Here is a 25,168-nt window from a genome sequence, read left to right as displayed (position 1 = left end):
TGGACTCAACAAGAAACTTAAAATATTTTTGGTTTTTATGATTTTGTAATTTTTTTTTTTGGTTTTTTCGAAAATTAAGTGGAAAAGATAGTAAAGGTATCAAAATTCTTAATGAGAATCCCAGGAATCATTGCAATGCTAGTCTAAGACTTCGGTCCAGGAATTAGACATGGCTTCACAGCCAGCCAAGCTTTCAAAGAAAGCTTCGGTCCAAAACACTAGACATGGCCAATGGCCAGCCAAGCCTTAGCAGATCATTGCTCCAATAGCAAGATTGATAGATATCAACAAGCTCTTGTGATGATGAGTTGAAACCTCGGTCCAATAAGATTAGACATGGCTTCACAGCCAGCCAGACTTTAACAGATCATCATGAAACTCTAGAACTCATTCTTAAGGAAATTCTGAAGATAAATACCTAATCTAAGCAACAAGATGAACCGTCAGTTGTCCATACTCAAAACAATCCCCGGCAACGGCGCCAAAAACTTGGTACACGAAATTGTGATCTCTTCTTTTCACAACTCAAATAATCCCTAGTAATGGCCCCAAAGACTTGGTGCTCAATACCATGGCATCACAACTTCGCACAACTAACCAGCAAGTGCACTGGGTCGTCCAAGTAATAAACCTTACGCGAGTAAGAGTCGATCCCACGGAGATTGTTGGTATGAAGCAAGCTATGGTCACCTTGTAAATCTTAGTCAGGCAGACTCAAATGGTTATGGATGATATATGAATAAAACATAAAGATAAAGATAGAGATACTTATGCAATTCATTGGTGAGAACTTCAGATAAGCGAATGGAGATGCTTTGTCCCTTCCGTCCCTCTGCTTTCCTACTGTCTTCATCCAATCCTTCTTACTCCTTTCCATGGCAAGCTGTATGTTGGGCATCACCGTTGTCAATGGCTACAGTCCCGTCCTCTCAGTGGAAATGTTCAACGCACCCTGTCACGGCACGGCTATCCAGCTGTCGGTTCTCGATCATGTCGGAATAGAATCCAGTGATTCTTTTGCGTCTGTCACTAACGCCCCACAATCGCGAGTTTGAAGCTCGTCACAGTCATTCAATCATTGAATCCTACTCAGAATACCACATACAAGGTTTAGACCTTCCGGATTCTCTTGAATGCAGTCATCAATTCTAGCTTATACCACGAAGATTCCGGTTAAAGAACCCAAGAGATATCCACCCAATCTAAGGTAGAACGAAGGTGATTGACGGTCACACGTTCATAGGTGAGAATGATGATGAGTGTCACGGATCATCACATTCATCAAGTTGAAGAACAAGTGATATCTTGGAACAAGAACAAGCTGAATTGAATAGAAGAACAATAGTAATTGCATTAATACTCGAGGTACAGCAGAGCTCCACATCTTAATCTATGGTGTGTAGAAACTCCACCGTTGAAAATACATAAGAACAAGGTCTAGGCATGGCCGTGAGGCCAGCCCCCAGTGATCAAAAGATTCAAAGATCTCAAGATTAAAAATACAATAGTAAAAGATCCTACTTATAGGGAACTAGTAGCTTAAGAATTACAAAGATGAGTAAATGACATAAAAATCCACTTCCGGGCCCACTTGGTGTGTGTTTGGACTGAGCATTGAAGCATTTTCGTGTAGAGACTCTTCTTGGAGTTAAACGCCAGTTTTTGTGCCAGTTTGGGCGTTTAACTCCCACTTTGGTGCCAGTTCCGGCGTTTATCGCTGGGAATTCTGAGGGTGACTTTGAACGCCAGTTTGGGCCATCAAATCTTGGGCAAAGTATGAACTATCATATATTGTTGGAAAGCCCAGGATGTCTACTTTCCAACGCCGTTGAGAGCGCGCCAATTGGGCTTCTGTAACTCCCGAAAATCCACTTCGAGTGCAGGGAGGTCAGAATCCAATAGTATCTGCAGTACTTTTCAGTCTCTGAATCAGATTTTTGCTCAGGTCCCTCAATTTCAGCCAGAAAATACCTGAAATCACAGAAAAACACACAAACTCATAGTAAAGTCCAAAAAAGCGAATTTTAGCTAAAAACTAATAAAAATATACTAAAAACATACTAAAAGCAATGCCAAAAAGCGTATAAATTATCCGCTCATCACTTATCCTTCAAGGCTCCTAGATATGACTTCATCCAACTATATCTATGTACATATCCTTTTCTTTTAGAAGTCGTAATACCTTGCCACCGCTGCTTTACGACTTAAGCGTAAGGCCCTGTGTGGTAGGGTGTTACATTTTAACTTTGAATTTCTTATAAAATAATCTCTAATAATTTTATTATTATTATTCAGTGACTATATATATATATATATATATATATATATATATATATATAACCGGGAATGGAGAGCCCCCCTTTCCGCCCGACTCTTTGGTCTTAAGAATGCTGGTTATCAAAAGATTTTCTGCGATTCTTTTTAGTATGGAATGAGTCAATCATCCACTTTGGTATCTTATTGAAAAGCCCAATGCAAAAAAAGATGCATGTTGAGTTTTTTAAACAATTCAAATCATTCTATATATATATATATATATATATATATATATATAATGAATAAATTTATTATTGTTTTTGTTTAAAAAATGTAAAAAAATATAGTACAGTATTATTATTGTACAATTAATAATAATAATAATAATAATAATAATAATAATAATTTTATTTTATTTTATTTTTAGACAGAACACTGTTATGTCTAACAGAGAGAAATATTGGAGATTGATTTGTACATTAATTTTTCTTAAGGACTAAAATGTTCATTTTTAAAATCTTTAGGAATTGATTTGGACAATTATTTTGCCGAAAAATGAATTAGGAACTGATTTGTCTATCGAAATAAAACCTTAAGAATTAATTTATGTATTAATTTTTTTTGAGAACTAAAACATCTAATTTTAAAATCCTTGAGACTAATTAGAGTAATTACTCCTATTTAATTTTACTACTTGATAAGGATGTCACCACATGATAACATAATTGTGATAAATTCTAGCCACAAACTTTAACTTAAAACAATGAGTTATACTTGATAAGCATCACTGATTTCTTTCTTAAAACTACTATGTTTTACCAATATTTACCATCTTAAATAAGTAATCTTTTAATTTATGAAACTTCTATCAATTTCTAAAAATTTTAACTCAATTTGAATTCTCCAACTTGATTATAAATTATTGATAAATTTAGTTTAATTTTCAACAATTTTGAATCAAGCTAAACCATTACAAGAATTTAGCATGCTTATTTTTGTTTAAATAATAAAAGTTGCTATTAACTAAGCTATTCCTCCGTCTTAATAAAAAATATAAGTTATTCATTTTTTTTATAATTGATTAGTACATTTAAAATCAATAGTTATTTTTATATCTCGCATGAAAATAATATTATAAATTATTAAATACTTTAACATATTTAATTAAATAAATTTAAATAAATTATCTAACGATTTATAATATTATTTTTATATAAAAATATTTTTCATAAGATATCTCTTTTAAAATAAAAAAAACAGTCATCTTTTCTATCTAAACTTTGACTTGAACTTTTAGTAAGGATTTTTCCTTCAACAATTTTGTTTGATTTTTTAAAATTGCTTTTAACGCAATGGAGAATAATGAGGATCAAAGCTTGTTGCTTTGCCTCTTCGAAACACGAAATGTAACATGATGTGTATATAATAAAAGATCAACTAATAAATTAATTATCATATATTTATACATAAATATTTATTATTTAATTTATTTTTTATTTTAATATATATTCTATATTTGATTGTTGCATCACTAATTATTAATACACCGTTTATGGTATGGGCATAAATGTGACGTATAATATAATCGGCAACGGTGTTACACCTTATAATTAGGGGATAAGCATGAAAAGTTGCGGGTTATCTTTGTGGGCAAATACTAGCCTTCAAAAATAAACGCGTAATAGTGGAGATGGTGCAATTTCCCATATATAACTATATAAGAGCCAAATCTACATTTAACGACATGCCGATGACCATACGGCCATATCCTCCTCGCAGCATCAGCCACATGTCACTGCCTACATCTTCATATTTGATCAGGAAGGTGCTAGTCAATTGCTTAATCATATACTTTTAGTTATTTAATATTAGTGATGATGTTCATACATTCAACATTGGTAAGGTAAATGAATAATATAATCCTGGTCCTTACTATTTCGCTATGAAGAGTGCATATTTCTTTGTAATTTTGTATACAATTTAACAAACACTAACTAATAGATTTGAATTTTCTAAAGTTTGAATTTCATTTTACTCTTATTTTAGAGAGTAAAATGTGATCTTTTATCTTGAATAGTTTGTAAAAAATCACATTTTACTCTCTAAAGTGAAATTCAAATTTTAAAAGATCCAAAATTCTAACTAATTAATAATTATAATTAAACTTTGAGAGAGGTATGAAGAATATTATACAGTTGTTTGAGACTTCCCGATAAGAAAAAAGCTTAGAGCTAGTAAAGTGCAAACGAAGAAAGTGAAGAGCAGCAAACCGTATAGCAGGAAAGTGTTGATTTTGTTTGATGATTGGTTGGAGCATTGGTCAAGAAGTTGTGTTGAAACCTTTGATCTAGAAACCGCGTGATTCTCTATTTGTTGTCCCTTGTGGTGGCTATGGGCTATGGCCGTCAGAGTGCTGTTTCATCTAAGTTGATGATATCAACTAAGTTGATCTCTGCATAATAATCCACTTCGTCCACCACCTACATGTTATCACAATTTCATTCAATTCCATCACACTTTCTAACCACACATCACAACATATAAAGTAATTTCCTTGCTTTTCTCATGCAATTGTTCAAGTTATTACCTTAGAATGATCGGAAGAAGTTTTGGGATTTGCTTCGTTGGCAACTATACGACTGGATTCAATTTGGGCAGTAGTAGAAGGAGAACTATTATTATTGTTACCCTTCTTGGAACTACACCCAACCTCTTTATCTTGTATAGGCACACAAGTGATCCTTTGAACTGTAACCCCTTCTGAGACTCCACAACCATTCTTGCGTGAAGCTTTGTTAAAACGATCTTGAATAGGCACACAAGTGCTCCTTTGAACCGTAACCCCTTTCGAAACTCCACAACTACTCTTGCGTGAAGCACTACTCTTGCGTGAAGCTTTGTTAGAACGATCTTGAATAGGCACACAAGTGCTCCTTTGAACTGTAACCCCTTCCGAGACTCCACAACTACTCTTGCGTGAAGCACTACTCTTGCGTGAAGCTTTGTTAGAACGATCTTGAGTAAGCACACAAGTGCTCCTTTGAACTGTAACCCCTTCTGAGATTCCACCACTACTCTTGCGTGAAGCTTTGTTAGAACTATCACTCGCATGGAATTTTGTGTTTCTCTTGAGCCGACAAACCACCAAAGAATCCTGATTCGAGACACAAAAGTGTTACTTATTGTACTTAATAAATATCAAATTTATGCCATATAAAGGTAACTATTGAATCGAAAGTAGCGAAATTGTCTTTATGAAAATATATGCTAAATACTATGTACTCCCAAGAATGAACAAAGCTAGTTATAAGGAGAATTGACGCTTGTAAAGTGCTATATACTCTCAAGAATTAAACCAAGATTCACTCTAAGGAACTAATTCAAAACTACCTAAATAGATTTTGATTTGATGTAGTCTAAATCTTGATAATACATGCACTCTCTTAAACAATCAATGGAAGGAGAATATGTGAATCAATTAACCTGAAATTTGTCATTGATGCGGTACTCATGAATAATCCATTCAGTTCTCTGGCCTTTAGGAGCTCGACCGACATGGAATACCAAGGTGCGTCTGGTACCAATCACATTTTTACTGGACTCTATCTGTCGTTCATTGCCTGTGACCTTCCAATACCCATGTTTAGTTGCCCTTTTATTTTGTGAACCATTGGGATACTTTCTCCCTCGTCGCGAGAAAAAAAACCACTCATCGTTTGATTTAATGAACGATTTTTCTGTTTTCAAACATTTTTATAATAAATATTTACGTGGCTCAAGAAACAAGCAACAACATCATTCAAAAAGAAAGAATAAGACTGACCAGGCAAATCCCAAGGCTCAAAGGTGCAAAGTTCAAGCTCGGAAATGATCTGAACACTGTCCTCATCACCATCCAATTTTTTTCTGAGGTAATAAGAGATCAACTCATGGTCAGTGGGACAGAACCTAAAGCCAGGAAACATAGAAGAAGCTGCTATTGACATGTGTGCTCCGCTTGAATCCCTATCCCCCATGATTCTAAGGTGAAAGTAAAAGGGTTTGGTGTTAGAGAGAGATACTTTATTCTGTTCTTTGTTTATTGGTGAGTGACAACAATTTGGTACGGCAATTTAGGCCTTTGTACTTTGAGTGAAACAGGGTCGGCGAGGGAACCAAGCATGTTTGATGCCATTCTTTTAACGTGTCATTCGCATGTACACTTCGATCGCAACTAGTCCGTGCTTCCGCTTTTATCTTCATCCCCACTCTCACACCTCTCCCATTGTTTCCTTAATTTCTGCATCCCATTTTTTTTATTCCTTATCTTAATCCATCTAAATTTGTCTTGTTCACATCACCTTGGAACTTATTTTTTATCTTTTTATAGAATTTCAAATACATAATATTTTAATCAAATTTTTATTGCATGTTAATAGTTAATAGTAAAGAAAAAGACGATCATCTCTCTTATAATCGAGTCACCAAAAAAATTCTCTTTCATAAATTATCTAATATAATATTTGCCTTTTCTTTCTTGTTTTCAGTTCTCATAAATACACATAATTTTGACTTAAAATATTGCTCATCATCATAACAAAATATGATAAACATGAACATGAATAAAATTCAAATTCAAATTCAGCTCTTGTACAGTTTGCTAATGATTTGTTATGCTTAGTTTGTTATACCTAGAGTTAGGAAACTCTATTGCTAGCTTTTTTTTAGAGTGGCAAATAATTAAAAGATATGGGCACGTTTTAAAATTGTTACAGTAGGAAAACATATTAGTCACGCTTGTTTATTTTTTTATAGCCATGCTTTTGAAGAGTGACAAAAAAAGTGTTATTAAATCACTAATCAATCGTTCTCCTCGTAAAATTGTGGTGATTAACCTTTTTCGGCCACATTTTTAAAGTATGGCACAGAAAGATGTAACCAAATCTCTAATCAATCTCACCTTTATAAAAGCGTGGTTGTTGACTTTTTTTTGTCCACACTCTTAAAGCGTGACAAGAAAAAATGTAGCAGCAGTTCTTTTTTCTTACAGTGAGCTAACCTAGTATTTAGTTGGTTTGTTATTTTATCTAACTATTTAATTATTGTACATAAAACACTGATAATGTGAGTGTCTTTATTTTATGTGAATAATTCAAAATTCATATATCACTCGTTCTTTCTTTTTGTTCTTTTCTTTTACTCTTGAGTCTTTCATCCTCTTCTACTTGTTATCAATTGTTCTTTCGCACGTCAGATTGCAGATTTAGATTCTACTCGTGTCTCTCCTACTTTATCAATTTATTACATTAGAAAATGGATACTATTTTACAATTATGATGTTTAATTTGTAGCACTGCATTATGTTCGTTTGAGTGCATGCGTGGATGACCACTTCGCAGAAAATATTTTTTGTATATAATAATAATGCATTTCTCTTCGCTAACTAATAATACAAATTTTTTACATAACTTTCCATGCACACAAAAACTCTAAGTGAAAATCAAGTAGAATTTAGGAAAAATATTAGAATATCTTAGCTTATTCTATTCAATTTAATTGGAGGTGCAGTTAACATGCTTGGATATCATGGTTCCTACTAAATTAACGATGTTTTGAGTTATTGAATTTGATTTTGGATAATTTTTAACAGATATTTAGTTGCACTGATTTTGTTTTATCAAAATTTATCTCTTAGTTCGTTATTTTATATTACTTAAAAAGTCAATTAATTAATATGGTCATTTTCTTTTAGTTAAATTACACAGTTATTTCTTATATTTTTAGTGAAATTGTAAATTGATCTTTAAAAAAATTAAAATTTATAATTTAGTTTTCATCTTTCAAAAAGTGCCTGATTTAACACAATATTTTCAACCTATTTTCTATGTTAACAGAGTATTTTTAGCATATTCTGATAATATTCGATTAAATCAATTATAAATTTTAATTCTCTTTAGAAATTCAATTATAAACCTTTTAAGTAAGGGACAAATTTATAATTTTACTAAAAATATAGAAATCAACCGTATAATTTAACCTTTTCTTTCAATCAATCTTTTTTTCTCTCCAATTGACAATTTTCTATATCTATTATTATTGAGAGTTATGAAGAATATAAAATATATGGATGACTATACTAAAGTCTCTTCTACTTTAGTATATTTTATATTTATAAAAAATAAGAATGACTATATAAAAAATACTTTATATTTATGATTCTATATCTTTGTGTGGAAAATGGATATTTTTTTTAGGCCATTTTTTGGTGCAATACTAGACTAGTACTCTTATTTGGTATTTTCTTTTTGTCATCATTTTTCAATATTCTTCTTTGGTATTTTTTGTTTTAATTTGATATTTTAATAAAATTAATAATTTATATTATAAAAAATAACAATAAGTAAATAAAGTACATATTTATTCAAAAATACAATAAAAATTATGCAAAGTTAAACAAAAAATAAAAAAATTACATAAAAAAATTTGCATTAATAAAAATAATTAAAAAATATATGAATAATGAGCCGTTGAGTATTAAAAATTATTAGAGAACATAAAAAAAATCTAAACAAAAACATTCATATTATGAATAAGAAAAATAAATGAAAAATTGATTAAAAAAATCAAAACTTAAAAAAGAATACTAAAAATAATATTATAAAAAATATTTATTTACAAAGTATAGCCATAAAAAAATAAATACAAAAAGTCTAATGATTGAATGACAAATGAAAAAAAAATATTATTTCTAGTATCTCTTCTTACAAATGAGATTAAATGACAAAGCCAGCAAAACAGAAATAAATATTTTTAATGAAAGATAAATCCAAAAGTCATCATTTGTTTCCGGTGAATGAAAATTAAAATACAGAATCATATTTGCATTCAGACAAAAATAATAGTCAAATAAAATATTTTAAAATTTAGACAATTGAACATGTTTTAAAAATTAAACCAAATACACCTTTAAAATTGACTGTGTTTTTTTTGTGCGAATTTGTATACTGATAGGGTAAGGTACAAATTTAGGGTATACCCTACTCTATCATACTCTACCCGTACTCCTAATATATTATATGATAATACATATATAAAAGTTATGTATGCAGTGAAAAAAGTGAATTTTGAACTCACAATTTTCTTTTTATAAAAATTTGAAATAATCACTAGTCACTAAGCTAATTGATGGTCATATTATTTGTAATTTTATACTGAATTTCTTTAAGATTTTATTGTTTTTAATTTTAATTTATATTTAGTTTTTATTTTCTATTTTATTAATATGTATGAAATTTGGAATGGTTGAATTTTATATTTGTTTAAAAGTTTTTTATGTTTCTGCAAGTAGGGTTGGTAGGATAGGATTTAGAATTTTAGAGTGCGAGTAGGGTTAGGGTTGAGAGATTCTCAACTCGCGAATAGGATAAGATAAAATTTTTAGAAAATTTCAACCTGCGAGTAAGGTCTAAACCTTATTCTATTATACCCATTGCCAGTTCTATCTCTAATCGACCATTTTCAATGTCCATTAACAATTTTTTTTTACTAATGTCTATTAATATTAATCAACGAGAGTTGTAAATTAGTTGTGAACATCTGTTCTTTTTCTTTGTTTCATTTATGATATGGATGAAGAACTTATACAATATGAAAAAAGCCATTTATATATATAGAGAAATTAATAGTTAATTGTCTCTAAAAGATGAGATGTTCTTTAAATTTGTTCTTAAAAAATGTTATCAATTAAATTAATCTTTTAAAAATTGCCAAGTAATAATATTTGTTTTTCAATTACTCAATCAATAATTTCTGTCCATGATTGATAATGTGAACAATTAATTGATAATATATATGACAGCTAACATATCTAATTGGACGCTAATTAAATATGTTTTGAGAATCTATTAATTTAGTCGCTAGATCTTAATTGGGAATAGGATTTATGTAATTAGGAAAAATAACTAAATTAATAGATTTTTATAAACATATTTAGTCAATATTCAATTAGACATGGCAAGTATCATGTGTGTTGTCAATTAATGCACAACATCATTTGTTGATAAAAATTATTAATGGAGTGATTGAAGGACAAATCTATTATATCTATTATTTTACAATCAAAATGTGCCCCACGTCACTTTCTCATTGTAATTAAAATCAAATCTTTCCTTCTAAAATTAAAGAATTTTCCTCTCCTCCTTACTAATTTTACAACCAAAATGTGACGCATGTCATTCTCTAATTGTAATTGAAATTAAATCTTTCTCTCTAAAATTAAAGAATTATTATTCCCTCTTCCTTACTAATTTTACAACCAAAGTGCATCACATGACACTCCTTTATTGTAATTGAAATCAAATCTTTTCCTCCAAAATTAAAGAATTCTCCCCTCCTCCCTCTTCCTTTCTCTATTTCTCTCATTCTTTCAACCACTCTATCTATTTTATATATCATTATCAATATCAATGACTAATTACTAATTTGACAATCAAAATGTGCAACATAACATTCTTTAATTGCATTAAAATTAAAATTGAAATATACATATATTATGTATCATACATTACTATCTAATTTAATAATCAAATGTGTCACATGACACTCTCTTATTAAAATTGAGAGAGAATATTTTTTTTTCAAAATTAATAAACTCCTTTACTAAATTCTCTCATCTACCTCTCTCCATTTTTCTATTTCTCTCTACTATTTTTACTATATATATAATTTATATTTTATATTAATAATTTGACAAATCAAAATATGTCATCCAATATTTTTTACAATTAAAATAAATTTTTTTCTTCCAAAATTAACGAACTCTCACTCTCACTCTCATTTTTCATCTTTATCTTTTTTTCTCTTTTCTCTCATTCTCTATTTTTTCTATCTTTCTCTTCTACAGAAAATAAAATTAACAAAGTAATATAATTTAAATAAAAAATATTATTATTATATACATAGTTTTTTATTTTTTTATTTAGCTTTAAATTTTTACCGCTTATCTTTTAAATCTATATTTTTATTTCTCTTCTTTTAAATATTTATTAAATATAATTTGGAGAGAATACTAATGTTATAATTAAAGTTAGAATCAAGATTTAATTATTTAAAAAAATTAATTTTGAATTAATTTTATAACTATCAGTATAATTTTTTATGCTAATATCTAATTATATTTTTATATACATAGAGAGAAAAAATATTATTTTTAAATAGTAAGCATAAAAATTAATTATTTCTATTTGTGCAACAGACTTAACAGTTAACACCTAATTAAATGTAAAAGTATACACGTTAAATTGTTTTAAATTTTAGATAACGAATATTAAAATTAATTATTAATAAAAAATTTAACTTTTTTATATAAAAATAATAACTAAAAATCTTATTATTTGATTTTTTATCTACAAATACATTGACCTTCTTAATCAGAGATTTTTGTCAATTTACGATTTTTTTTGTAAAAATAGTTTGATTTTTATAAATCTTTTGTGTCATGCATAATCTATACTGTTAGAACAAAATGAACCGTAGTTTTAAAACATTTATATTCTCGTAATGTTATTACGGGTAAAAATACTAGTATGATTAATTTTTAATCTTTAATGGACCAATTTGATTGAAAAAATCTTTCAAAAATAAATTTAAAGATATCTTATCTTTCGGAGACTAATTTAATTATGGGCCCTGCTACACATACATGCAAATAACGCATACAACTCTTACAAGTTGACCCAACCCAGGTTTAATCCACGCGCACTCTCTCCCTTTGAATGGAGCGTCAATTCCACGCGCGTCACTTAAACGGTTACGCTTCGAAAAAACCGCTCGTTATGGCTCATTCTTCCTCTTCTCCTTCAAAGATAACACAAATCCTCAAGTTTCGAGCAACATTCCAAACTGAAGAGACATTCGAACTCGTCGCGAATATTAGCAGAAACCATCAACAAAATATTATTCAAGGTACGTTACTGTTTTACTCATCTTGTACATTTTCCACATTTTTGTTTCTGATTTCGAAATCGAAGAACTAAGTTTTACTGTTCTTCTGGTCTTCTAGGTATTACTGATCTTCTTGTTCTAAATCTCATATCACTGTTTTTACTGTTCTTCTTATTCTAGGTTTTACTCTTCTTGTAAGTTCCTTTAGGTTTTACTGTTCTTTAACGTGGTTCTAGGTTTTACTGTTCTTCTTGTTCTAGTTCTTCTCGTAACTGATTTTTCGCTGTATATTGCTTAATTTATTGGGTGTATATGGAGTAATTTGTATGGGTGTATATGGTTGATTGTTGGGTGTATATGGCGTAATGTGTTGGGTGTATATGGTTGATTGTTGGGTGTATATGGCATAATTTGTTGGGTGTATATTCCTAAACTCATATCATGTAATATAATCAACTGTTGCAAGTGTTCTAATATTGCTTGTCCTTGGGTATATATTGCTTGACATTGTAATATTGCTAGAGCTTGTATATTTATCCATGTTTCAGTGAATTGAACATAATTTTGAACTGATCTAATTAAATACTTATGAAATCGGTTTGGGTGTATGTGCCTCATCTAAGTTTATATCGTTCATCTTGTTCTAGCTTTTACTATTCTTCTTGTTCTAGTTCTTCTCCTAACTAATTTTTGTGTGTATATTAAGTAATTTGTTGGGTGTATATGGCGTAATGTGTTGGGTGTATATGGTTGATTGTTGGGTGTATATTTTTGAACTCATATAATTTAATATAGTCAACTGTTGCAAATGTTCTAATACTTCTTGTCCTTGGGTGTATATTGCTTGACATTGTAATATTGCTTGAGCTTGTATATTTATCGATGTTTGAGTCAATTGAACATCATTTTGAACTGACCACATTAAATGCTTATGAAATCGGTTTGCGTGTATGTGGTTGATCTATGGGTGTATCTGACTGATATCTATGGGTGTATTTTTCATTGCAGTAAAAATGGAAGGCAAAAACCAAGTTGAAAAAAATGTAAGAACAAATATATGTCTTCGATCAAATCAGTTTTTCATAATAGAAATATATCTAACTCTAATTTTGCTTTGTTTACAGCAAACCAAGGACCTAAAGTGTGCAACCCATCTGTTGAGTGAAAAATTCAGAAATATGAGCGAGGAGAAGTGATGCAATAAGACTTTCCAGGCCATCCTCATTTTTATTGAGTCTATTTTATCAGATAGATTCTAATGATATTGTCATTGATTAATGTAACTGTTATATACTCTTGTAAGAAATTGAACACATGATGTAAATATATTTGATCTAATTATAAGTAAATTTTTTTTCCATAATTAAACTCTCTCTGGTGTATTCAAAATGTCTGATTTACAGGTACTATAATATGAAGGAAAACATCAAACCAAATATACACTCATAACCTGAAATTTTACACCCAAAGAATGTTGATTATACACCCAAACATCTATCCCCCCTAATGATTTATCCCTAAAACCCTAAACTCTAAACCCTAAAAACCTAAACCGTAAACCAAAAACCCTAAACCCTAAACCCTAACTCTAAATTCAAAACCCCTAAACCCCTAAACCCCTAAACCCTAAACCCCTAAACCATAAACCTTAAACCCTAAACCCAAAACCCAAAACCTTAAACCCTAAAACCTAAAACCTAAAACCCTAAACCCTAAAACCCTAAAACCCTAAACCCTAAACCCTAATCCCTAAACCCTAAACCATAAACTCTAAACCTTAAAACATAAACCCTAAACCCTAAACACTAAACCCTAAAAACCTAAACCCTAAACCACCCAACCTACTATACCCAAATCATTGATTTTTACACCCATAAGATCTCATTTTACACAAAAAAAAAATTTTAATATACACCAGACTTCTATCCCATGATGCTTTATTCCTAAACCCCTAAAATCCTAAACCCTAAATCCTAAACCCTAAAACCCTAAACCCTAAACCCTAAACCTTAAATCCTAAAACCCTAAATCCTAAACCCTAAACCACCTAAATTATTGATTTTTACACCCATAAGATCTCATCTTATACCCAAGGAAAGTTAAATATACACCATACTTCTATCCCCTAATGCTTTATCCCTAAACCGCTAAAATCCTAAACCCTAAACCCTAAGCCCCTAGACCCTTAAACCTGTAAACCTTTAAACCCTTAAACCCTAAACCCTAAACTCTATACCATAATAAAAAAATAAAAAATAATTTATAACATAAACAGCATATTCTGAAATATATATGTATGTAAAATGTCAAACACAAGAAAGTTCAGAAATACACCCAAGAAAAACTATGGTTTACACCCATATTTTGTAACTATACACCCTTTTTATTTGTACTCCGAACTCTTGTAGAAAAACCTGCAGCCTTAGCATAGTCCTTGTATAATTTTGCAACATCTTCAAGGTTTTTAAAAGTCATTCCAATCTTGGGAACAAGTTGCTCATCAACAACAGAGAGGGGCTACAAAATACAACATGTTAAAAACAATAAAATACTATAGAATTTCTGCACCTCATAAAAAAATAACAATCAAAGTAACATACACCCAAAGACTCCTGATATACACCCAAACGACAACAAGTCAATTAAAAATAACAAGAAAAACCATAAACTGTAAATACACCCAAACTTCCCTAAAATACACCCAAACCTCCCTAAAAATAAACCCAAAAAGTTCTGATCTACACCTGAGTGTTTGCTATAAATTGCAGATAATTAATCAAAACTAATGCATTAGATTCAATTCACAGATTATGTTCACGCATTAATTTCACAGTCTAGGTTCACGAATTATTCAGCTAGACAATCATAATTAACTGAAACTAAATCAAACCTCAGGAACTTCGTTCGATTCAAATTCAAAACCTACTTTGCCGTGATTGAGCTGACAATCTGAGATTGAATCCACTTCGCCGTGATTGAGCTGATAATCTGAGGTTGAATAATCCATTATCTTCAAAAGGACTTCAAAATTTGATTTCAAAAACCAGAAAATCGAAATAAAACGAAGCTAGCGTTACAGTTCACAAAACTCAGGTGAATGACGAAGACCAAAGAAGTGATAAATGCAGAAGAAAAATGATCCAAAAGACCAAGGGAGAACGCGAGAAGGAGAACGAAGAAACTTGACAAGAGATTCGAAGAAGGTAATGAAATCTTTTAAAGATTGGAAGTGACATATTCGCGCGTTAATTGATTTTGATTGAAGCTAAATTCTGTTATATAGCGCGTGACTTGTATGTACGAATTGGAGCGCGTTTAGGATTTTAGTAAGTTCCGCACTTATAAGACTTGTAAATGCTAATTGCTTATATACTAAGATTAATCCTTTAATTATTATGTGTGGATCAAGATTCTCTGACGTGAAGAAATTGGTAATGTGGTAAAATGAAAAGTTAATCACTCAACTTAAGATAGTGGACATATATTTCATGGAAATTACAAAATCAATGGTAATTTTTTTTGGTGACTGGAAAGTAACAATAGAACAAACAAGAAAGAAAAAACAAAGAATAAGGAACTGCTTTGCCATTTTTGCCATTATGTCTACCACTTTATTTGCATCTCTTAAAATCAATAGGAAGTTAACACGCCATTTCTAAGACATGATGTCCCGAATTTTTAGCACCAAAAGATCAACAAAATCAGAGTTATCCTGAAAATTATTGACAAGAGTAAAGACATCCACACAATCTATTTCACAAATAATATCTCTTTGCCCCAAGTCTTAGGCTAGAAGATATCCTCTCCAAATAGCAAACAACTCTCTTTACAGAATATTACGACTCTCAATTGTTTCCAAACAACCTCATTGCCAACTTCCATTTCAATCTCTGCTAACACAAATAAAACCAACCCAATCACCAATACCAGGATATCTTGCATTATAATTAATCTTAAAGTAGCCACTGAGGAAGAATCCATGAGCAACTACTAGTAGAGGAGATAAAAACTCGTTACAACTCAAAAATATTCCAAACTTCTTTTCAAAGGACAAAGCCACACTAGTCACCTTATTTAGAGGCCAAGACTCGTATGGATGAAAGATCTCATTATTCTTGGAATGCCAAATCCACTATAGACCAGAAAAAAATCTAAAATGGTGCTCTTTACTATGAAGTAAGAACCAGTTCATCAAATCCAGAGGTTGATCATAAATCTCCAAAGCCTGTTAAACTAGTTGAACTTTTGGACAATCTCGAATATAATGAACAATCAATTTCTGACAAAAAAAAATATCGTGGACAGCTGTCCGTTAGTGAGATGTCCCTCTTGAAATGAAAAGCAGCAGTGGGTAGAGCCTTCCTAAGACAAAGTCAGGCCAAGAATTTATATTTTTCCAGAAGAAGATGACGCCAAAACCAAAGCCAATTCCCCTGGTCCTCTCAACCAAACTTCTTCTTACTGAGCTACATGTAACCACTACAAGAGTCATAAACCTTTGACGTCACACTAGACCAAAACCATCCTACCACTGAATAAACTTGCACATCCGGATTATAGGAAAGAATGTTGCCTTACAAAAATTAGTTTAGAGAAGAATAGATATTTTGAAGGTGTCACTGTCCAGATGACCAAAGATCCAAGATCCGGAGATCCGAGTCAGAAATGTAAACATAATTCATCTCATGACAAAGATGCCCCTCTTTTCTCCAATTAGAAAATCAAAAATTCTGATTTAGATTCCCAATACTTCAAACAAAACTATCCTTCAAGAGATCCCAAGTTTTACATATACTCTTCCAAATATAAGAGCTCGTGTCTCAAGATCGACAAAAATAGTTTTTGGGAGAAGAATAATATTTTTTTGCCAATAATTGAATCCATAACTTGTTTGGATGATGAAAAAATTGTCAAACTAGTTTCACAAGAAGAGCAACATTAGCACAAAACGGATCTAGAATTTTTAATATTAGCACAAAATGGATCTCGAATTCCCAAGCTACCAAATTTCTTAAGGGTGATCAACACCTTCCAACTAACCAAATTCATGTCTCTACTATCAGTTTGACCCACTACAACAAAATAGCATTTTGGCGACATTTTTTTTAATGCTTGGCGATGGTTTTAACCGTCATTAAATGGTTTTGCAACTGTTAAAAAAAGCGTCACAGATTTGAGCGTCGCCAACTGACATAGTGACAGTTTTGGACCACCCTTGGTAGGGAGTGTCGCTAAATTATTTTTGGCGAATTTTGAAGTATAAAACCGTCACGAATTTGTAACACTTGTAAAGGTGTTTTTTATGATGTATTTCACGACGTTTTGAAACTGTTGTTAAATTACTAATTCATGTGACAGTTTTTTCTTATATTTCATAACTATTTTAAATCGTCACTAAGTTACTAGTTTTATAACAGTTTTTAGATATATTACTAATTTCTGTGACAGCTTTTTTCTTTATTTAGTGACTGTTTTAAATTGTCATAATCTCTCCAGCATCATTGCTTTCTTTTATTAAATATTGCAAAAATTATTTCTATTATAAATAATAATTTGTGTCTACCAACAAAATAATAAATGGCATTATATTTCAATAAATTTAAACTCAATCGCACAAGTTTTACAAAATAAAAACAATATATTTCAAAAGTTGAATTCTACAAGTTTTAAATAGTCATAATCCATAAAATGTAAATTCAAAAAATCCCAACTTAATCCAAACATATGAAGCTAACAATTGTACTTATAACTTAATCCTCAATAGTTATAACTTAATCCTCAATAGTTATAACTTAATCTGCAACCGCTTCACCTTCAACCTCAATAGTACCCAGCTTCAACAATTGCTTCACAAGCAACTCTTGTCCTCTGCAAATGAAATAATGCAATGATTAGAATGAATTTGAAGAATATTGCCAATAACAATTTTATGAGAATTCATGAAATGCAGTAAATAAACATGCTAATAAAGATGAAATTAAACCATGCTAGAAATTCATTAGTTAAGAAAAATGATCAACATCAAAACCCCTAGATCATTACTAACAGTGACAATAATAATAAATATTTAAAATCCTACTATGATCAGCATTTATAAAGAAAAACACTTTTTCAGTAGACATGGCTAATTCTCCCAACTGCTTCCATTTAGACTCACTCTGCACTTCTGTGGTAATGCTCTGATCGAAGAGGAGAAAAAAGGATAAGTAGTTCTCATAATTTAAAGTGAAATAAGAAAGTAATCAGTAAGTTACATTATAAAACTTTTATAAGTCAAAGGCTATCTCCTTTCAAGCACATGAAATTTTTTTAACTTACTTTTACAACCACTAATCTCCTAAGCTGCATGGCTAGATTGAACATTCGAATCTATAGTCAGGGTCAATAGCTACTTCAAGAGCATCCTCTATCATGCCTTGTGATTCCAGAAATCAAACCACACTACCATAAAAACAAGTATATAATTTTAACTAGGATTTTTTTCAATAATAAAATAAAAAAAATTTATATTTCCCCAAACATGATTTTTGGACTTTAATTCCCAAAATACGATTTTTTTTCATTGGTCCGTCGAACTCTATAAAAATTGGTAAGTTCGCCTAACCAAACGGCGAACTCCCTTTTAAGTTTTTTCAATTCAGCGTTATCATCATCTCCAAATAGTATACAGATCTACAAACAGTATATAGAAATACACAAAAATACACGAACAACCAGCATGATTTTTTCAAGGATTTTTTAATTATAAATTAAAAAAATAAGTCATATTTAACAATGGCAACCATTGTTATCGTCTCTAAAAATACATAGGTACACCGGAATAAACCATATTTAACAAGTATTTTTTTAATTATAAATTAAAAAAATAACTTTCCCAAAACTAACAAAGATTGTTATCCTGTGTACTTTTTGTGTACTTTTATATATTCTGGAAATGATAATAATTGTTACCATTGTTAACTTTCCAATCTGATATATTCGAAGTGGATTATTTTTGGGTAATAATTATTTTTTTTAATTTATAATTAATTTTTTTGTTAAATATGGCTTATTCCAGTGTATCTATATATTTTTAGAGACGATAACAATGGTTGCCATGGTTAAATATGACTTATTTTTTTAATTTATAATTAAAAAAATCGTTGAAGAAGCCATAATTGTTGTCCATGTATTTTTGTGTATTCCTATATACTGTTTGTAGATCTATATACTATTTGGAGATGATGATAACGCGGAATTGAAAAAACTTAAAAGGGAGTTCGCCGTTTAGTTAGGCGAACTTGCGAATTTTTATAGAGTTTGTCGAAGGGTCCGGCGAACTTGCTTAAATACCCAAAAAAAAAATCGTATTTTAGGAATTAAAGTCCAAAAATCATGTTGGGGAAAATATAAATTTTTTATTTAATTATTGAAAAAAAATCCATTTTAATTAGGACACATATATGACATCTTAGAACCAAGCTTTAGAACTGAACTCCTAATTTAGAAAGTTGAACAATACACCCTCTACATTAAGAAGATGGGTAAAACTGCAAAATATGAGACTATACACTTGTATCATGAAAGAACATCAAGCAATAACAATAACAATAATTCAGTGTTAAGAATACTATAACAAAGTGGGCAAGAAGTGATGTGCTATTAATGAGCTAGAACCTATTGTGATGCTCTTTAGGAATGGATGGTAGAACTTCATTGGCCCTATCCAAGTCACCACGCATCACAAGAGTCTTGTACTCAATCAAGCTCAAAAGTAGTGTGTATCCCATTACACTGAAACCATCAAGAACAGAAATATAATCAAGCACTGCACTACACTATTAGCGTAATATGTGATATCAAATGATACAAAGACTGCACTTACTTGAACTCTTTGTCTATCAAGTAAACCTTACTTTGGCTGGCAAGATATCCCAACAAGTACATAGAACGGTCCAAATGAGATATTGTAGTCACCTAAATTCATAATGGTATTTATCAAGAAGCCTTAACTGAGCCAAGTAGTAAAATAAATCCTTCTCTCCGCAACGAATAAACTTATCAAGACGTAGAGGTGATAACAAGGAGTTCAATAAACATGAGAATTAGAAGATCTTTCAAATTGAACCAAATAGAAGAAATTGGTAATACCTCTCCACCAACACAATAGTTAAGCCTCCAAGAAGAATAGTTGTAGATAAAACAATCCCCAACCCAGATCCCTGTTCTCACATGCTCATTCATTTCATGGAGGAGCTCAAAGGCATCTTCAACACCTTGCTCATCAACGACCGTTTTACTGTCAAGATATGATGCAACAACATCACGCTGCAAAAGTGGAAGTTAAAATTTTTATTGTGTCTGACTAGCAAATTGCAACCCAATAAAATTTCTCCCCTTTTTTGTGTGTTCGGATAAAATCAACTGTAGATAAAAGGATCAATTTAATTAGAATCCTCACGTTGTACTTCAAGATGTAGAATGATGTGTAACTTGCAATCACCACTATCAGCCTAATAAAGGATCTGGCACAATAAATATTTTAAAAGATTAACGACGACTTACATAGCAAAAAATAAGCACTTACTTTCACATTAACATCAATCCGACGAATCAACCTGCATTCAGCCCAATTGTAAAAGAAAATGAAATCATTTGAGCACATTGCCAGTACAGTGCCACCAAATATTCGTTCAGCTGAAAATGTTGGCCGGATACTCTTCTTTTCTTGAAAGAAAACATAATTCTCACTACAATCAAATTTCCCTGGAGAATAATTATTTCACTTCAACGATAGCAAAATTAATACAAATTTTATTTGGGAACCAAATCAGGCAATTTTTAAAAATATAGTGCCCATGTCAAAGCATTGCAAGCACTTAGCCCCTTGTCAAACAAGGATTTTATTGAGATAAATTTTCATAGGTAGATAATTTTTAGATTTATTAAAATTATATTTCGGATGGAAACAATGTTGTTTTATAATGCTTAAATTAAATTTTACCAAAAAAAAAAATATTTCTTAACTTATAAGGAGAAAAAATAGTTTTCTCATCAGTATCTACTCAAATGTGAAGATTTCATTCATTATTGAGGCAAGAGATGATAATATTGTCCTATTTGACATGATTCAAGTGGATAAGCAATGAGCCTCTACAAGACTTGTAGAAACTATATCTAATTTTTTAAAAAAAAAAAACTCACTGACATGAACCCTTGAGGCATCCAATAGCCCAAACTCTTTCAAGACCATAGTTCAATGTATTCTCAAGCCTGAAAGCAGATTAAACCACCATAAAATTGTTATATGGCCACAATATGTTCATATCCATACTTCAAACTAGTTTTAGTCAATCTTCAAGTCTAGAAAGGAAAGCTTAATTAATGGGAAAATTGTTAATAAAATTAGAAGAATCAGATGAAATCCATTCCACTCTGGTGAATCTCAAATCCAGGCATCATTGTCATGAAAAAGAACTCTTTATAGAGTATAATCTTTTAACAAAAACAGCATGAGAGGAAAGGTTAAAAAGAAACATGAGACAAAATATCATTGTTTCTAGGGGAGAAAAAAGTGTTATAAACCCTCATTACCTATGATCAAAGGTCAAGGTTAGTTAAATTATTCAAGTTCCACAAGTTATTGATGACAATTGGCTGAAAGGCCATAAGGAACTAAGCAAATTGAAGATAAGCTTAGAACTTAATATTTTATGAATCTCCAATTACCTATACATTGTGGAGTGCCATATTCGTACTGTACCATCCTCAGAACCAGTAATAATTATAGGGAGCTCAGGATGAAAGCATACATCAGATACATTGTGTGTGTGTGACCCTCCAAAGTCTGGACACAATTTTTAGTCTGATAATCCCATATCTGTTTCATAGGTTTTATCCATGTAATAATTTCAATCCATATATACATAAAAGGCAAACAAATCTTAGCAAAGTGTAAAGAAAATGGAAAATAGAAAGCAAATCTTAGATTTGTTGATTCTTCTAACTACAGAAGCAAAATACACATAGGAGTTTTAGAACTTTGACCACCCTACAAAATTTTTTCATATTAAATATGCAAGTGAGTTTGTTCTTCTAAAAGATAATTACATAGGAGGAGTACTTTATCAATAAGAAATCTGTTGTTAATACCTCTTCAGCTGAAATATGCCTCATGAGATAACCATTATGAAGTGTATATATAAAAGTGACATTTAATTAATTTAAGTTCAAAATATAAAAGTGATTTGATTTATACAAGTCAGTCAAATTATGTTATATCTTTATATTATTTTTTTAGGAAACAATAAGGAAAATGAGCAATCTATTCTGCATCTGATAACACTCTTTGCCAGGGAGCACTTAAATTCATCATTCAACTACCCAAATGGATAGAAAAATTTAATAATTAACAATAGTAACAAGAAATAAATAAAGCATCAACTGAAAATGTTACAAATAATTGTCATAGAAAATTTATACTCATTCATCACATTCAACTTACATCCAAGTTAGGAGTAACACATAACCTTACTACTATTATGAGCCCCCTCAGCTATATATATAGATTCAGTATAATGCTATTCTTGCTTTTTCAATACTCAGAATAATAATAATAAGTGTAGCTATATATTCAATTTGTTGTAGTGATAGTTGAAAACTTGGGAAAGAAAAGAGAACTAGAATAATACAATGGTTTAAAAGAAACATGTATTAGAGATCTCACCTCTTTGTCCAGTAATTCTTCAACTTTTGACAGAGAACTAGAGTTGCTTTCTTACTATTTTTCTAAGCACCAACAGCAGATAATTAGTTCTGAGCTCTGTGAAGCAAATCAATAATAAAGGCTTAACGATACTTTGATCAATTTACACTTAGATCATTTTTAATCAACTCCTTTGAATACAATTTTGTAGCAAGTCCTTAAAACAATTTATGTCTAGCAAGAGTTCATAAATTTAACTGCCATTTTAATAAATTTATGCACTTAGTTTATTGAGTAGAAGAAAAAAGAAGATGCATGAGTGAGTTATAAAACAGTGGCTTACCCCATGCTCATCGAATTGTGTGCAATGGATTACATTCAGATTCAGATAAGGTTCTTTTTCATCTCATATTGTTCCGGAGGTTACCTGAAACTAGAGGTCGATCTCTATTGAGATCTCTTGCGTGGGTCGGAGCCGATGCGTCCGGCAGGTGTATAGCGGCCAGTGGTAGTGTGTCCGACTTGTTGGATTTGGTGATGGTGCTGATGCTTTGTTCTCGGAAGGTGGGGGGTACCTGCAAGGGACTCCGATGCTTAAGTTAGCAAGGGTATTAAGCAGGTATTGAGTAGAATCAGAGTATGAGTTATACCTGGGTGCTCCAGTGTATTTATAATGGCGTAGAGTGACCTTCTGTGGATAAGATAAGTTAGTTATCTTATCTTATCTTTATCTTATCTTTAAGTGAGGTCATCTTATCTTTCAAGGGAACCGCCTTTATCTCTACGGGATTTGGGCTGCCCTTAGATTTAGGACGTGTTCTTCTATTTGGGCCCTTTGTTTGGGCTTTCCTGTGACTTGGCCGAGCTCTTTGAGAAGAGGTCGGGTTGTCTTGTCGGTCGCTTTGTCTGCGGAACATCCTGGGTCGGACAGCTCGACCCAGGGTATGAACAGTGTCCCTGCTTGAGCTCAGTCTTTCTGTTAAGGTCGAGTTTTTGACTTCGGTCCTTTTATGACGAAACCGAACTCAAGCATTTTGTCGATTTCTTCTTTTTGTAGAATCTTTTTGAATGTAGAACATTTTCCTCTAAAGGCGTGTGCTTTTATATCAACGCTTTGCTTTTGGGGAACGTGAAAGGGTTTAATACCTTCATTAATTGGTATTAATTGCCCCGTTTTCTCCTGGCTTTTATTTTGAATTTTCTCGATCAAAAACGGTTTCTCTTCTTCGCTCTTCTTCGTAACTTCTCCTTTTACTCTCTCATTTTCTGTTTCTTTCGTAACTTCTTCCTGCAACGTCTGTTCTGTCATTGCTCTCTGTGGAAGAGGGGTGATTCCCAGATTTTCTCCTTCTATCTTTGCGGTTTCTCGCTTTTGAGGGGTGGCTTTGTTGCTTTTGCTCTTCGGCTTTCTTTCAAGGTTTTTCTTCTATTTCTCCAGGTTCGATTTTTCTTCCTCTGTCCCTTTTATATGTCGGTAGAAAGTTTTTGAATTTTGCTCAGGAAAAGTTGGGATCTTTCTGTTTTTACTATGCCTGATTGTTTGCGTGTTCTGGAATTTCTTTGTTTTTTGGTGTGAGTCTTTTGCTTTTCTTGTTGCTTGAATCTTTTCTTAGGGCTTTTGCATGTTTTCGCCGCTTCTGGTTGCGCCTTTGATGATAATTTTTGCTTGATTCTGAAAAAGTTTGCATCTTTGGTGTTTTTCTGCTAGGCATTTTTGATGTTTTGACGATACTTTTTGCTGATAGGTTGTAGAAAGGTGGTGACTTTGTGTTTTTGTTTTTACTTCCTTTGTTTCCTTTGAGACTTTATTTTCTTTCTGATGAGTGCCGGGGCGTAAGCTGTAGAGATTTCTTGAATCCTTGCTCTGTTACTGCCTCCAAAGGATGCCTCAGGATTTTGGTTTGGATCTTGGGGCTTTCCTTTTTTGTTCGTCCGTCGAGTTGTTTTTGCCCCTTGTCCGAGATGCTTTGTAGTAACCTTATTTTCTTTTCTTGCTTGTAGGATTAGTTGGCCTCATGTCTTCTTGCAATAATATTGTAGAGATGTCGTCCAGAGTTCCCGAGGGGATGTCCGACTGGCTGGACTCCCTTGTTTTGTTGTGTATTTCTGTTGTGGATGCTGAGTTTTGCACAGAACTGAGGAAGCGCCATAGGATTTGTGGTAATAATGCCCGTGAGGAGGATTACGAGCTTGTTGCCCCTGATTCTGACGAGAGAGTTTGCTTTCCGACTTCTGTTGAGGGAGAGCATCCGTTCTTTTATGCTTACGAATACTTTTTCAGTCAGCTGAACGTTTTTTTTCCTTTTA

At 31.5% G+C, this 25,168-nt stretch overlaps 1 protein-coding gene and 1 pseudogene across 1 annotated transcript; both read right to left on the bottom strand.

Annotated features, from left to right (window-relative positions):
- Nucleotides 1-5,326: 5,326 nt before the first annotated feature.
- LOC130981094 (NAC domain-containing protein 40-like) lies at nucleotides 5,327-6,272 on the bottom strand (the record flags this gene model as incomplete). Its single annotated transcript, XM_057904721.1, has 3 exons — nucleotides 6,080-6,272; nucleotides 5,740-5,993; nucleotides 5,327-5,410 (listed from the first exon to the last, which is right to left on the bottom strand). Coding segments are annotated over exons 1-3 (531 nt in total), but the record flags the coding sequence as incomplete, so codon positions are not given.
- Nucleotides 6,273-17,969: 11,697 nt separating this feature from the next.
- LOC130981093 (coatomer subunit beta'-1-like) lies at nucleotides 17,970-20,884 on the bottom strand (annotated as a pseudogene).
- Between the last annotated feature and the right edge of the window lie 4,284 nt (nucleotides 20,885-25,168).

The sequence above is a fragment of the Arachis stenosperma genome, chromosome 5, assembly GCF_014773155.1.
Source record: "Arachis stenosperma cultivar V10309 chromosome 5, arast.V10309.gnm1.PFL2, whole genome shotgun sequence".
In the NCBI taxonomy this organism is placed as follows: domain Eukaryota; kingdom Viridiplantae; phylum Streptophyta; class Magnoliopsida; order Fabales; family Fabaceae; genus Arachis; species Arachis stenosperma.
The sequence above is the reverse complement of the archived record's forward strand: the minus strand, read 5'-3'. Positions and strand labels throughout refer to the sequence as shown.